The sequence below is a fragment of the Coptis chinensis genome, chromosome 9 (assembly GCF_015680905.1).
Source record: "Coptis chinensis isolate HL-2020 chromosome 9, ASM1568090v1, whole genome shotgun sequence".
Taxonomy (NCBI): Eukaryota; Viridiplantae; Streptophyta; class Magnoliopsida; order Ranunculales; family Ranunculaceae; genus Coptis; species Coptis chinensis.
This window is the reverse complement of record NC_141464.1, coordinates 68,659,922-68,676,772: the sequence shown is the minus strand read 5'-3', so window position 1 is coordinate 68,676,772 and position 16,851 is coordinate 68,659,922. Positions and strand designations below refer to the sequence as shown.

At 39.5% G+C, this 16,851-nt stretch overlaps 2 protein-coding genes across 2 annotated transcripts; both read left to right on the top strand.

Annotated features, from left to right (window-relative positions):
* The first annotated feature begins 11,861 nt into the window (after nt 1–11,861).
* Nucleotides 11,862–12,284, top strand: LOC147477616 (uncharacterized). Its single transcript, XM_086586046.1, has one exon. It carries the CDS (start codon nt 11,862–11,864, stop codon nt 12,282–12,284), a length of 423 nt encoding a protein of 140 aa, XP_086442172.1.
* A 1,918-nt stretch (nt 12,285–14,202) lies between these two features.
* LOC147477615 (uncharacterized) lies at nt 14,203–14,979 on the top strand. The gene has a single exon (XM_086586045.1). It carries the CDS (start codon nt 14,203–14,205, stop codon nt 14,977–14,979), a length of 777 nt encoding a protein of 258 aa, XP_086442171.1.
* The last annotated feature ends 1,872 nt before the right edge of the window (nt 14,980–16,851 follow it).

Here is a 16,851-nt window from a genome sequence, read left to right as displayed (position 1 = left end):
GTTGGGCTCTGAGCATGGGCTCTGAGCGTGGGCTTGTTTATAGTTGGGCTCTGAGCGTGGGCTTGTTTATAGTTTGGCTCTGAGCATGGGCTCTGAGCGTGGGCTTGTTTATAGTTGGGCTTATATTGGGCCAAATTTGTGGGGGCCGGAACAGATACCTTACACTCTAGCAAGTAGCAACTCTACAAAAACAGTATAACTATGTCAATTGGAGAATAAAGAAATAGCACTTAAGAACTTAAAATAGAATTCAACAACTCAAATATTTTGAACTTTTTGAAGATATTTCTCTCACCTTCCAAAGCGCTCTTGAATTCTTGGAAAACCCGAAAGTGAGAAAAAAAACACTAACAAAACTCTCTTATTCTATAAACAATTAATAAGGACAAGGAGAAAAATGAGACCTTGAATTGCCAAGGGTCTCTGATTCCAAACTTCATTCAACCTAGATATAAGTCATCAAGATAGCCACTCTTGTGGGACTCAATTCATGGAAACAAAATGTATAGCAAACTATCTGAAAAAAGGAAGAAAAGAAATTAAAATGTATTGTTTCCTTATGCTACCATCTTCACCAGCAGTCCAGCACCAAATCAACTACCATAACCAAAAGAAAATTTGCTTCCGTAAAGACATGCAATAAGTTGTAAATACTACTTCTAGGTCGAAAGTACCAAAGATCACGATTAACATAACAACTATTATTCAAAGGCTTACGCCATATAGCGATATATCCATCCTTTACAAGTTGCCAACAAAGACTAACAACAATATATCAAAAGCTAGTGTTGGGTACCTCTCCATTGCTCCCCGAAGATTCTCTTCATGCTTCTAAACATATCCTCCAAATTTTAGAAAATCTTGTTGACCTCGAAAAAGTAGTATACCATCTTCACCGCAAGCAAAGAGAAAAATAAACCTGATCAGTACCAATAAGATAAGCAAATCTTGAGGATGCAATGCAATTGATAGTTTTATGACTGATTTAAGAAAATATCAATTGAAAAACTGCAGCCTTAACACGTGTGTGATTTAAGGCTCAAGCCAGTTCTCCAACAATGCGTTAAGAGATCAGTTTAAAAGGGTTAAATCTTTCTAACTAGTTGATGCAATAAGAAAGTAAACATACCGCCTCGGTCATGAACATTTTAGGGGCTATGGACAATGTAGTTATATTCCTTGAAAATAAAAAGGCACCAAAACTTGTACCAATATTGTGAGTTTGTGACCGTTATCATATTTTAGGTAGTCCACTTCCAGTTTAGATCACTTTAGGAAATTCCAAAAGATAAAAATGAACTATCAGTATAATTAAAAATTTGAAGATATGCGTTAATGTCAGGGTAGAAAGACCCTAGTTCTAACTAACGAAAGATAAATAGAATTAGGCAAATCCCTTATCTTGAAATTCAAGGAAAGATATTGAAAATTAGTACCTAGCATGATGTGTTTATAAGCCCATAAAGATAGCACCTTATCTGCTTATAATCCCTCCCACCCTCGCCTAATAGTAGTAATTGCACAATCAGTACTACCCCTTTGAGGTGCTGGATGTTGATTGAATATATTTTGTATAGCTATAAACACAACTTGCATCCCAATATAACTGACATGAGTTCTAACGGAAACTTACTCCTTGGCAGTAGCCCTATATCAAATTGTGACCTGCACTTGACCATGCATTATATTCAAGATGTCTGAGGAAGAATGTCAAACCATCATTAATTCTGTCAACTTACCACAAACTAATATAGACCTTAACATTGATTGTCCAAATTAGGTCCTCTTGTCCACTACTAAGATTCAAATTGATAGATACACCCTTTGATAGTTAACTTTTGATGGTTCCCAGTCCAATAAAGCTAGTTCATATGCTTATACAATATTTAAATACATAATAGCGCAGCAAGAACATGAGATTCCACAATGGCTATGACCACTAGATAAAAACTTAACTTCCTCCAACAAATTAAAAATATGGGTTAATGAGTCTAAAATGTTCGAGTTGCAAAGATGTGTGTAGTGAGTTCATGGCTCATGCCAAAACTTTCATCAAGTGATCAAAACTTAATATGGAAAGAAGGAGAAAAAAGGGAACTTAACAAACAAAACAAGATCTAAAACATCAACTCAAATTAAACCAATTCAAACAAAGGAGTAATTAAATAAGGGAGGGAATGTCACCTTCTAGCTTAAGTGGCTTTCTTGCTAGTATAATGGATTCTATGTGTCTCCTCGAAATTTTGGTAATCGAAAGACAAGACACACCACAACAACCCTTCAACGCTTAAAGTAATTCCTTGGTTGCACGCAGAAGTTTCTACAATAGATGACTTCATGTTGTCACCTAATAAACTTAAAGAATATGACAGTTTTCAAAAGGCAACTAGCGTTTGTAAAAGGACATGTTAATCATCATATCTATTCCATTCACAAACAAGCAAACATGTGGTTTTTCACATTGTAAAATCCAAAGCTTCGAAATTATTACTTACATATCCATGTCTCATCTCCTTCCATGCTGTAAATTCCTTCCAAAATTCGATTATCTTCTTCTATGGTTCTTCTTTGCCTAGAATGTCTCTCGACAATTTGTTCCCTCAAAACTTCTTCCAACTAAGATGGTACTGTAAAGAATCAAAATTAGTGCTAAACCCCTATGCACCAGCTCCTATAACCTATATATACTTTACCATACAAATGGATTAAGGTTAGCAGGTTGAGTACTTACTATTATGTGGCTCCAAAATTTTAGCAATCAGCTTGAAATTGAGAGAACTACTAACTTTTAGCCGTTCCTGTGTAAGGACACAACAAGCAAACAAAAATCAGGGTTCTACCGATGGAATTGCTTGCTCCATTATTCCCTCATCGCACTAAGTTTAATCGACCGGAGACTCTTTCTTATTCGTAGTGTTGAACATTTTTGTTTGTGTTACTAATATTTTTGTGTTACTAACAAGCAAACCAACAAACAAAACTAAAAATAAATGGACACAGAAGAAATGAGAATTACCATTAATCAGTAACACACCAATCATGAGATAGTCAATGGATTGACACTATTTAATTTGTGCAGTGCCCAATGTTTACTCATGATTTATAGGGATTGATGCAAAATTCGTCGTTCTTAAAAATAATTATACCCTTATCATCTCTAATCTGTAGAGAGAGGACTGAAGTTGCAGAGATGGGAATGAAGTGTACCCTAAGTGATCAAAAAATAAACTAAACACCAATAAAAATCAATTCTTGTTCTCAAGGTTCAATAAATCGTCTTCAACACCTACAAAGAAGAGAATAAATGCAGCATTCAAAACAAAACGGTGGATGGGAAAGGCATGTATAGCTAACCCTAGTTCTAGCAAACGAAAAGTGGACGTAAGAAATTAAAAGGAATGGATTGATACCTGCCCATAGATTGTGATTAAAGGGAAATTTTTCGCCTGATTTCAGATTGAGTAACTAGTGAATTTCATCAATCCTTACAGACCCATCGTTCATTGCTGGTTTCACACCCATCGAACCTTCAATCACACCAAACCCAATCAATAAAATTTGATTTTGTTTTTTATATAAAAACCTAAAAATAGAAGAAAATCCAGAAAGAGGAGTTATTTGTCTTTGCGAGATAAACTACCTCAAAAAATTTCTAGAAAATAACTTTGTCACTCCTCCATGTTTTAGAGTTTTTCTAAATTGAGTTCTGTCCTTAATTGCGAAGTTGGGCTTTATTCTTTTTCTTTATGTTCACGTGTGGAACACAAAATAAGGCCGGCCTTCACACGTGTTTAGTAGATAGCGCTAGTCATATTTCACTTTTAGCGTGTAACCCCTAAACGCAATTAAACTGGCCACCAACGATGCTGAAGGGTAGCACTTCTCCAGGAAACGCAATGAATCAAATTAGAACAGTCACACCATAACGTTTTTTTACATTTGCTATTTTAAAAGTGCTATCTATTGACTTTTTTGTAGTAGTGATGAACACTTGTATGATACCTGCAAACTCATATATAATATTGTCTAATAATAATAATAGAGAACTCCCTCAAACACAAACTATTGTTGCATTCACTAAAACAATAATAAAATACTACAATAATCTTGAAAACATCCAAAATAGTTAATGGATCTGAAATACTACAAAAGACTTTAACACTCCATCATAAAAAGAAAAAGAACACATGAAATCATATCCAAAGTGTATCTAAAACAACCACAAAAGACTTGAGAACCCATCAACTCAATTATCACCAAGCTTCTTCAATAGCCAACTAGCACGCTTGTTGGTATTCATTTTGAGAAAAAACATTTTTAGGTTTTTAGCACCATCTTGTGAAAACAACTCCATAGCTGCAATCTTTTGTTCCCCAACACATCAATTTCATCAATGGCTAAACAAATTTGGTCCCAAGTGAGGGCTTGAGCATTGTTCTTACTAGCCTCAACTGCAATCCTCTCACACTCAATTTCACTCCTCACATGCAAAGAATCTGCCACATTCTACATAACAAGCCTCATGCCTTCTATAACATCATTGCCTCCACCTTTCATGCTCTTGCGCTTCTTCTAAGGCAATTTGTTTGGACGGGCAGACTGACTTGATGGTTGGGAAGTAGCAGTGTGGGAGCCTCCACCCTCGTTACTAGTTGGTGGGAAGCTATCCACATGGATATGCATGCCTTCCCTATGCAAAGTATCTGAATACTGAACATGTGATGACATGTCCATCTCACTTGCCACTGTAGCGTCCTCATCCACCGTAAGACCATTTTTTTGTATGTTACCACAAGCAATATTGTCTCCAAGCACTTCAACCCACTCCAACAACCTAGGTATTTTCTTACCTTTATAGGTCTTCCTTTTCGGGTTTGCCTGCGACATAAAAAAATATTTGTTGGATTTCAATAAAACAATATTGAACCAATCTGCACTAAAACTGTCATAACTTTATTTGTATAACTCAGATTAGTACAAGGTAAATTGGGTATGACGCGACACTAAATTTTCTACAATTAACTTTCAGTCCATGAAAGGAGGTTCCCAACAGAAAATGCACAGAACGCCACCAAACACAGAACTTTGTCAGAAAAATCCTAGTTGACCTATCTGCACTAAAACTGTCATAACTTTATTTGTATAACTCGGATTAGTACAAAGTAAATTGGGTATGAAACTACACTAGATTTTCTACAACTAACTCTCATGCCATGAAAGGAGGTTCCCAACAGAAAATGCACAGAACACCACCAAACACAGAATTTTGTCAGAAAAATCCTGTTGACCTATCTGCACTAAAACTGTCATAACTTTATTTGTATAACTCGGATTAGTACAAGGTAAATTGGGTATGAAACTACACTAGATTGTCTACAACTAACTTTCAGGTCATGAAATGAGGTTCCCAACAGAAAATGCACAGAACGCCACCAAACACAGAACTTTGTCAGAAAAATCCAGGCTGACCATTATGTACTAAAACAGTCGTAACTTACTGTACAAATATCGAAACAAGATGAATCCAATTGTATTGGAAAGCAGACTCGCAGATCTAAAAATCTTATTCAAGCCTCGAGACCAAATTCTTAAGCACGATTTTTCAAGAATCTTCTTAACCAACACCAGAAATTAAACCAACAAAAACTGCTTACACACTATATTATTTGTCACAAAATTAAAGGAACATAAAATCTTAGCTTGGGCACTAATAACTATGTTATCAAATAATCAAATAATTAAAGTACTCATACCACTGTGAAATTTTGAGTTAAAATTCCAATGGTATCAGTATCAGAAATAAGAAGCCTTATGATCCTCCCACCAAGCAAACAATTGTATATATCTAAAATGAATATAATAATAATAATAATAAAAAAAACCCTATCCTAGTAAATTAGTAATCCATTAAGAAGATTTTGAGCAACAAAAACATGGATCTAGGCCCATGAAGTTTTATGCATTGGACACTTACCTCTAGTCACTAGTCAGGCTATGAACCTTTTGGAAGGAGTATAATTCCCATCTTTTTGCACTTAAATAGCTATTCAAAACTGTTATTCATGAAATTTAAACTATACCTTTTGCTACTCTGTAACTGGTCTACATGCCAAATTGACTAGTAAATGTTATAATATGATACTCAAACGTAACCAATCGGCGTGATTCTTATCTGAGTAGAATCCTTATATGAATCTTCCTAAGTCACAACACATTTCGTATGCGATCTATTATTTACACTTGGCTATATTTAGGAGGAATCAGTTCTACTATGATTTTTAGGAAAATGAGAATCTGGTGCTTCAACTAGAAACTGGATAATCCTGTGTCTTGGACTGAACAACACCATAACCTTTTGTTAGGCTTTGGGAATATTTAGGAAGTAATCCCAAGTTTGTTAGGCCTCATGTCTGTTGATCATGTAATCATGACAAGCCTCCTTGTAATGATCATACTCTTTGTGTAATAATCAGTTGGGGATCTGCTTTAACCCCAGCAAACATATCTCAAAATAAAGTAAAATTCATATCTTTTTAGCACCATGTGTACGGTGTACCACGTCCATTGTGTGCATAATTGTATACTTCGTAGGATGTCATAATTCTTAGAATGCACACCATGACATTATAGAAAATAGTTCGTGTGTTGGTCATAGAAAAAAAGGTTCTCATAGCACGTTCATGCTCATACTATAATTCATTGATTTTTGAAAGTCGAATTTCTCACAAAGTCATAAACCAGTTCGTTTTAGCTGTAAAATGCATGAAAAACGAGGCATTTGACTTATTAATGAATTATAGGAGACAATATGTTGGTCCTATCAAGTTAATTAATTACTAATAATAAGAAAAAAATTGTATATTTAAAAAATATACTTATCCCACAAAGAGAAAGACAGGAGAGGAAGAAAGTACCTGAGATAGAGTATGACATTTGAGTGGTGTAAGATGAGAAGAGAAGAAGAAGGGTGTGGTAGCTTGAGCTGTTTTTTTTTTTTTTTTTTTTTTTCATACGGAATGACCTATTCTTTTCCATGGGGCAAACAAACAGCCAAAAAACTGTGGAAAAGGTGGACCACACTTATTTTCTTTTCCTTTCCATAGTCTTTCCTTCATAACAAATGCATTCTAAGTTGTAGATGGCTCAATGTACTGTCATGAATTAGGACTAAAAAGAATAATCTTTTAAAATAGTTTATTAATAATCAAAACACAATTTTTTTTTTACGAAATTTTCTAATATTCAAAATCAAACTAGAAAGATTTATAAAATTTATTCCTAATTAAAGATACTCATTGATTTATTTATTTTATTTTATTTAAAAATTTTGATTAAATTATAAAATTTATCAAAGTTTGGAGGAACCCCAACATGAAAACAAATAAGCAGTCTCAAAATAATTTATGATCAAATCCGTAATCTTTTCTCCACATTATTACAATTGAAATCAAAGCAAAACTTTTAATGAAATCATTCAATCACGTATTTGAATATACCCATTCGTTCAATTTTATGGAAAAATATTAATTTTTTTAATTTTGTCAACATTGAAAAGGCACATTGATTCAATGGAACGTAAGATAAAACCAAACTAATCAAAATTACACAATTTTTTTTTATAAAAAAATAAAAATCTTAAGTGGTGTCTATTCAATTTTCAAGTGGTGCATGCCCATTTGGTCGTAGGATCGATTTGTTTTGTTTTGGGTGTGGGCAGCCCTTGGTAAAATAAGTGGTGCATTTATGAAAACCCTAAAATAACAATGTGGCTCGTATACCTACTACTAGCTTGTAGGCCCGTGCATACGCACCGGCTCTTTTAAAAATATTTAGATTTTTTTAGAATATTGGGACTAATGTTTTAGTCGCTAACCCATTTTAGTTTTCTAACAAATTGTTTTAATTAAGTTTTAAAAACCCATTTTTTTCAATTGGGAGAGAGATCATGTTTTAATAGAAGAATAATTCTCGTTTTAATTAGATATGCTAGATTTTTCCTCTTTTCAATAGGGGAGGAATTCCCATTTTAATAGGAGAATTATTCTCACTTTAATTAAAAGTGTTAGGTTTTAATAGGAGAGGAATTCCCGTTGTAAAAAAGGATTCCCGTTTTTCAAATAGGAGATAAATTCCCGTTTTAATAAGAGAGAAATTCTGGTTTTAATAGGAGATGACGTGGAATTTTAATAGAGCTCAAAAAATACCCCTTGTAGGAGCTTTAATATTAAGACTAGTTTGTATGCCCGTGCATACGCACCGGCACTTTTGAAAATATTTAGATTTTTTTTTAGAAAAATGGGACCATTATTTTAGTCTTTAACTCATTTTAATTTTATAACAAATTATTTTTAATTAAGTTTTAATTAAATTTTAAAAACCCATTTTTTCAATTGAGAGAGAGATTCTGTTTTAATAGGAGAAGGATTCCCGCTTTAATTAGAAGTGCTAAAATTTGTTTTAATAAGAGAATAATTCTCGTTATAATAGGAGAAGAATTCCCATTGTAAAAAATGATTTTTCGTTTTTCAAATAGGAGATAAATTTATGTTTTAATAGGAGATGACGTTGAATTTTAATAGAGCTCGAAAAATACTCTTGTAGAAGCTTTAATATTAAGACTAGAAAGTAGACCCGTGCATACGCACCGGCTCTTTTAAAAATTTGCTCAACAATCATAACAAATCGTGATTCCTGTTTTCGTCGCTAACCTATTTTAATTTCCTAACAAATTGTTTTAATCAAGTCTTAAAAACTCATTTTAATTTTTTAACAAATTGTTTTAATTATGTTTTAAAAACCTGTGTTTTTTAATTGGGGGAGGGATACAATTTTAATTTGGTAATAAAGAGTTTTTATGCTACTATTTGACTTTTGGTTTTAAAAGGAAAGGAGATTCCCGTTTGAAGTTGGATTCTAAAAGGAAAAGAATTTCCCATTTTAAGTTAATTATTAAGTTGATTCCCGTTTGAAGTTGGATTCTAAAAGGAAAAGAATTTCCCGTTTTAAGTTAACTATTAAGTTGATGACGTGGAATTTTAATAGAGTTTGAAAAATAACCCTTGTGGGAGATATAGATATAGATAGATGTTCCAACAATTCTACTTGTATTGCCCAGCGTCTGGTCCATAACGAAAGGCCTGGCCATGCCAAAATCAGAAACTTTTGGATTCATATCGGCATCTAACGAAGTATTGCTAGCCTTCAAATCTCGATGAATAATTCTGTCACGTGAATCCTCATGAAGATATAGAAGGTCTCAAGCAATCGCTCCAATGATTTTACAGCGTTTTTCCCAATCCAAATATGAGCGCTTGATTAGATCTACAAGTGAACATACAAATTATATAGCAAATAACTTTGAAACTTGCTCTTGCATCCCATGATACTACAAGGCATAGTCACATATTGAACATTAGTTTATACAAATATATGTATTCAATAGCTCATTTGCCAATGAAAAGGAGTGGGTGCTCGTGTATGTGTGCATATGCACATGTAAAAGAGCCCAAAGTATAGATATTGAAGCAAACCAAATAGAAATTGATTGAGGCTTGCATTTGGCACAAATTCGTAGATGAGAAGCTTTTCATTCCCTTCCAAGCAGAAACGTAAAAGCCTTATAAGATTACTGTGTTGAAGTTTGGATAGTAACAGAACCTCATTCTTAAATTCTTCTACTCCTTGACCTGAGTTTCTAGAGAGCCTCTTTACAGCTATTTCCTGCCAACCGGAAAGTTTACCCTATAGATAGAGACGGGGTGGAATACATGTAACAATAAAGGCCCAATTTAGATTCAAAACAACTCTAGAGGACTTGGGTTTTTTGATAATTATTCTCAGAACCATTTACATCGTTGAAACAACTTACGAACCCAGTTTTTTTATTTTAATAACCTTCAAGAACAAAATAACTTGCCCGTATATTTTTTTTTTTTTTTAAATATCATGTATCAGCCTAATTTATGACTACCAAGACGACAGGCTATATGGCTAGGGGCAGCATAATGTAAGAAAGAGCGGGAGCGCCGGATCCAGTCCGCGAAACAGAGAAGTACCGCGGAATCCAAAAAGACATAAGATTCAGTAAAATATCGAGGCCTAAAGAGATGCTGATTAAGGAAGGAAGTAGCGGGAGCACAGTAGCCAGAACACGATACCTAGAGAGACAATTGGACAAGTGGCAGACGGGGGACATGAAAAGAGATCATAGAGAGCGGTTAGAGAAGATGGAGCGGTTGGAGAAGAGAGAGCGGTTATGGGATATATAAAGGAGCGAGAAAAAGAGAGAATGAGGAAAAAAGGGAGGAAGATTGAGTTAGAGGATTAGAGGTTAGGATTTTTTATTATATATTTGGCGTCGTCTGTGGGGGAGAGAACGAGAAAGGTGTTACGATCAAGTGATTGATAAAGAAGAGAAAGTAGGATGGCAACAATGGTGAAGAAGACAAGAGGGAGACCGAAAAAAGTGAGGGCTGAGGGAGTAGGGGACGAGACTATGAGAGTGGAGATGGAAGAGATGGAAGAGGAAGTGCAAGAGGTGGCGGGGGAAGTAACCAGGCTGTTGCAGGAGGAGATAGGGAGGCTGAGGAATGAGAATGACAGTCTAAGAAAAGAAAGAAGATCCACACAGGGAGAGGAAGAGATAAGAGAGCCGGAGAATAGCGAAGTGGAAGGCCAGCATGAAGAAGCGCGTCACAGGCCAAGGGGAGATCTGGGGGAAGGCATTACACTGGAGATGGTCCAAGCGATGATTGAAAAGGACAAAGAAATGAATCGGGTGGCGGAAAGGGAGAGTCAAGGGGTTGTGAAGAAGGTGGTGGCTGGGCTCAATCAGAATCCGCTGGCCGATGCAGTCTGGAACGCCGAGGTGCCCAAGAGGTTCGAGCAACCAAGATTCGAGAGGTACAACGGGAAGGGCGATCCGACGGACCACCTGCACCATTTCAGGCAACAGATGTCGCTGTGGCAAGAGAGCAAATATGACGGACTTCGATGCATGATGTTTCCAGCCAGCTTAAAGGGAGGAGCGTCGGACTGGTACTATCGGTTGGCATCGCAGAGTATAACCAAGTTTGAGGAGTTGGAGCAGGCATTCGTGGACCATTTTATTCACCAGAAAATGAGGGTAGTGGATATTGCGGATCTGTTTAACGTCAAACAGAAGTCCAGTGAGACGCTCAGGGAATTCCTGTGTAGATTCAAGAAGGAGACTTTGAGGGTGGAAAGTTTGAACGAGCACACCGCAGTCATTGCTTTCCAACATGGGTTGAAGCAGGGAACCAAAGTCCACGAATCTGTATCCAAGATCGAGGTCACAACTTTGCATTCGTTATATCCGAAAGTTGAAAAGTACATCCGTTATGAGGATATTTTACAAAGAAATGCTAAGGAGCCAAGGAAGGCAGATAAGTCAATACATAATGTAGAACAGGAAGACCGAAAAGACAAAGGTAAGGCTGCAACAAGAGAGGAAAGATCTTATAGGGAAGAGTCACGAAAATCAGAGAGAGGCAGAGACCAAGGTAGGAGGGAAGTTCGCGAACGGAAACCATATCGCGAGGTAGAGTCCACACCGCTGAATAAACCATTGGATGAAATCTTGCCACTAATTAAAGGGATGCAGCACTACGAAGGTCCGCGAAACATACCCAGGGAATTAGAAGATAAGTCGTTCTGTGCTTATCACCAGATCAGAAATCATACTACCAATAAGTGTTTCGCATTGCGATGGTTGATCGAGAGGATGATAGAGAAAGGGTCGTTGAGGGAGTTTGTGAAGGAGATACGTCCAGTGGAAAGAGTTCCAGCCGTGGCCAGAATTTTAATTAGGTACAATCAATGTCATATTTAGTGGGGAGACGATGGGAAGGAATGCCCACTGGGACAAAATAAGAAGAACTGCCAACTTACAGCAGATGAACGAAGTTTCGTGTGTTCCGCGAACAGTACCAGGGTCCGTCATGGGAGACGGAAGGATAGAGTTCACCCCGAAGGATCTGGAAGCAGTAACCGCGCCTCACGAAGATGCATTGGTGATTACGGTAGCAGTGGGGAATTATATGGTGAAGAGGGTTTTGATAGACTGTGGGAGTTCGATGGATTTGTTGTTTAGGGGTGAGATGGAGGAAATGTGCATTGAACAGAGGCAGATGAAGCCACCAAGAACTAATTTGTTTGGATTCAATGGCAGCATGACCGAACCCATTGGGGAGTTACTGTTACCTGTAACTGCGGGACCGGTGACTGTGTTCACTCGTTTCATGATAGTAGACGCCGCCTCATAGTACAATGCGATATTGGGAAGAAGATGGATCCACGAAATGAAAGCAGTTCCATCCACATACTATCAGGTGGTCCGCTTTCCGACCAATAGGGGAACCTATGAGATAAGAGGGGACCAGGTCGCAGCTCAAAACATTCACCAGATGGTGGCTAGAGAATTGATTTGCGCACCAGAGAAGGGAGTGCAAGGGGAGGGCAAGACGCCGACGTAGCAATTAACGTCCGCGACTTCTGAGGAAGACAGGTCGGTAGGGGGAAAGACACTGGATGAGACTGAGATCGTGAATCTAGGTGAGGGGAAGAAGAGAAACTGATGTCTGTTGGGGCTGAATTGCCAAAGGGTTGGAAGGCAGAGTTAGTTGTTTTGTTAACAGAGAACAGCGATGTTTTTGCATGGTCGATTGAGGATTTGATTGGGCAAATTTTGGATCCAGAGTTTGCCTGTCACAGGTTGCACATGCAAGAAGGGGCCAAACTGGCCCATCAGGCAGAAAATGAAAGGGGTAAGACCGCAGTATGCAGAAGGAATAAGATAAGAGTTACAAAAGTTGAAAGCCGCAGGAATAATCCGCGAATGTCAGTTTACTGAATGGCTTTCAAACATCGTCGCGGTACCCAAGAAAAATGTGAAGGTGAGGATGTGTGTCGATTTCACCGATGTCAACTAGCAGTGCCCGAAGGATTGTTACCCAATGCCGCGGATAGATGAACTGGTGGACCGAACAGCCGAGTTCAAGTTTTTTTCCTTCATGGACGCCTCGATGGGGTATAATTAGGTGGTAATGTACGAACCGGACCAAGAGAAGACCGCGTTCATAGTACAGGGAGGCCGGGTTGTATTGTTATACCTGAATGCCTTTCGGACTGAAGAATGCAGGGGCAACATTTCAAAGGATATGGGAGAAGATGTTTAAAGGCAAAATCAGGAGGAGTATGGAAATATACATAGATGATATGGTAAAGAAGAGCATGACTGAATAGGAGCATCTGGAGGGATTAAGGGAGACCTTCGCGATACTGCGGAAATACAAGCTGAGATTGAACCCTGAGAAGTGCACATTTGGGGTGACATCTGGAAAGTTTTTGGGATATATCGTCACATACCGCAGCATAGAGGCTAACCCGGACCAGATCAGGGCGTTGGTGGAAATGCAGTCACCACAAAACGTGAAGGAGGTTCAGAGGTTAGTGGGAAGAATCGCGGCACTCAACCGGTTCATTTCCAAGTCATCGGACAAATTTAGACCACTGTACCTACTCTTAAGGAAGACAGTCGACTTTCAGTGGACCGAGGCATGTGAACTAGCTTTCCAAGAGTTGAAGGTGTATTTAGGAAAGGCTCTGATCCTGTCGGGACCAGGGCAAGGGGAAAAGTTGTATTTATATTTGGGGGTGTCAGAATACGCAATTAGTTCTGTGTTGATAAGGGTGGTGGATAAGGCAGAGAGGCCGGTGTACTTCCAGAGTAAAACAATGTTAGATGCGGAAACCAGATACAACAAGATCGAGAAGTTTGCGTTGGCCTTGGTGTTTTCAGCATTGAAATTGAAGTCTTACTTCGAGGCTCACTCTGTGGTCGTGGTAACCAACTTGCCTCTCAAACAAGCGTTAAAGGCTGACAAATTAGGGAGAATGCTGAAATGGGTCGTGATGTTAAGTGCATATGACATTGAGTATCAAATCCAAACAGCGGAAAAAGCACAAGCTATGGCAGAGTTTTTGGGAGAGTTCCCTTCCGAAGACCCAACTTGGGGGGAAGAGATGATCATGGAACGGGAGGGCGAGGTCAGCTGGGATTTGTTAGACCCTTGGGACATGAGGAATTGATGGAGGGTTTTCGCAGATGGGTCCGCGACTGACACTGGGAACGGAATTGGAGTGGTATTAGTTACCCCAGAGAATAATCGCCTTGAATTGTCGATGAAGTTGGGGTTTGTGGCTTCTAACAATGAATCTGAGTATGAAGCAGTGATAGCTGGGGTAGAATTAGTCACGAACCTTGGGGTAAGAGAGCTGACAGTGTATTCCGATTCCAACTTGGTGATTTGTCAGATGAATGGAGAATTCGCTGCCCGATGCCCCAGGATGGCGAAGTATCTGGAGGTATTACGGAGGAAAGCGAGTAAGTTTGGCAACATCCAATTCGCTCATTTAGGATGCGGCGAAAATAGACATGCTAATGCATTGGCGTATGTAGCCACGGTACTTCCTAGTTCCGAGGGCAGATCCATTGAGGTCAGGGTGCTGAACAAGCCCAGCACCTCCGAAAATGCAGAGGTGAGGGTGACCGCGGAAGAAGAACTAGGGTGGATAGAGCCCATAAGGAATTTCTTGTTGGGGATAGAGATCGAAGATAAACGAGAAAGAAAGACAATGGAACAGGTATCCCAAAGATACACTTTGATGGATGGAGACCTGTACCGACGGAATGTCAGCGAACCTTTGTTGAGATGTCTAGGGTCGCGGCAGGCGCAAGAGATCTTGGGAGAGGCTCATGAGGGGGAATGTGAGAGCCATTCGGCTGGAAGAACGACTGCGCATCGGGTGTTGTCCCAAGGGTATTTCTGGCCACACATGAAAAGAGAAGCAACCGAGTATGCCAAGAGGTGTGAGAAATGCCAAAGATTCACACCACTGATACATGCGCCAGCTGAGCCCTTGCATAAGGTGTGTAGTCCTTGGCCGTTCGCGATGTGAGCACTGGATATTGCAGGACCGCTACCGATGGCCAGCGGTAAACGAAGGTATATGCTAGCAACGACTGATTATTTTACCAAGTGGGTAGAAGGGGTGGCGCTCCAACAGATCAAGGAGGAACATGTGAAGAAATTCTTGTGGGAGAATATAATATGCCGGTTCGGGTTGCCACACACCATAATTGCTGATAATGGGACTCAGTTTACAGGTGGGAAGGTGCGAGACTTCCTCCAGGTGTTCAAAGTAAAACAGGGATTCGCGGCTCCTTATAACCCAGAAGGGAATGGGCAGGCAGAGTCCTCCAACAAGACAATTATGGATAATCTGAAGAATAAATTGGAGGATAAAAAGGGGGTTTGGGCGGACGAGTTAAATTATGTGTTGTGGGCATATTGAACCACTCCGCGAACCTCCACTTATGAGTCACCATTTGCCATGGCATATGGGGTAGAAGCAGTGATTCCATTAGAGATGGTGGCCGCCACCATCTCTAATGGAATCACCGCCACCATCTCACGGAGGAGAGGAGAGACACAGCTCGCATCAGACTAGAGGAATATCACAGGAGATTGCAAAGACAATATGACAAGAGAGTGAAGCCGCGACAGTTTCAGATGGGAGATCACGTTCTGAGGCGAGTGACACCGACAACTAGAAAGGAAGTGGACAGAAAGTTAGGGCCTAACTGGAAGGGGCCCTATACCGTGGTAGAAAAGGGGAGTGTTGGAACATATCGGCTGCAGACACCACAAGGAAAGGACATCACGAGGCCTTGGAACATCAGAATGTTGAAAAGTTTCCATGAGTAACACCATGTACAGCGTTGGAATCAATGATAAAGTTAGCGGCTTCTAGAGATTTAGTGATTGTTTATGATGATGTTTATGTGACATTTGTTATCAATGAATATAGTACAACTTGGTTCCAAATGTTGAATGGTATTGTTGGCTGCGAGCGAGCAGAGAAATTGACCAAGGACGGTGAGGTCCAAATCTAACTTGGGGGCAAATTAAGCTGCCCCCGAATAGTCTCATGGCTGGAAAGGCTAGCGGGGGGGGAGCCCTTCGCGGACAATGAGGTCCGAATCCAACTTGGGGGCAAACCGAGTTGCACCAAGTTGGGAGCACTTAAGAGCTAGCAAGGAGGGGCAAGCCCTCCGCGGACGACGAGGTCCGAAACCAACTGGGGGGGCAAACTGAGCTGCCCCCACTTGGGAATACTTCAGAGGTAGCGGGGGGGGGGGTGGTGGGGTGGGGGGGTGAGTCCTCCGCAGACAATTAGGTCCGAAACCCAACTAGGGGCAAATTGAGTTGCCCCCAAGTATCCTAGTGAATTAAAAGGAGGGGTAAAAAGGCTATGCAATAGGATAAAACACTTGACTAAGGAAATAGCAAACCCACTGGTAAAAATATTAAAACATCAGTAATGGCCCGATGGGACTACCCAGAAATACAGGAAATATAGTGTGCATACAAAAAGTTTTCTAGCAAAATATGGCTGGATTAAGTACATGAAAAACTTTCTTCAAATTACTGCTCCACAACCGCCTCCTTCAGACTGAGATCCTCAGTTGTTTCCTTTTAGGGGGAGCCCTCAAATATCTCCACCACCGCGTCATCAGCCACCAAGTCAGTAATGAAATTTCCTTCAGGTGGCGGCGGTGAGGCAGCGGAAGGACCAACAGTAGAGGTAGAGGTGGAGGAGGGTAAGGGAATGAGTCTCCCAGCAGCGGTGAGATCCTCTAACTGCCGTTGTGGTTCCCTAGCAATCTTTTTTTCAGCCAATTCACGAAAGCGATCAGATGCAGCTTTCAGCGATTGCTCAAGTGAGGCCTTTGCCGCCGTCTCAATGGCTGTTTTCTCACCCTCCATC

Coding starts and splice junctions, on each gene's coding strand:
- LOC147477616 (XM_086586046.1), top strand. CDS start 11,862: ATGGGAAGGAATGCCCACTGGGACAAAATAAGAAGAACTGCCAACTTA.
- LOC147477615 (XM_086586045.1), top strand. CDS start 14,203: ATGAAGTTGGGGTTTGTGGCTTCTAACAATGAATCTGAGTATGAAGCA.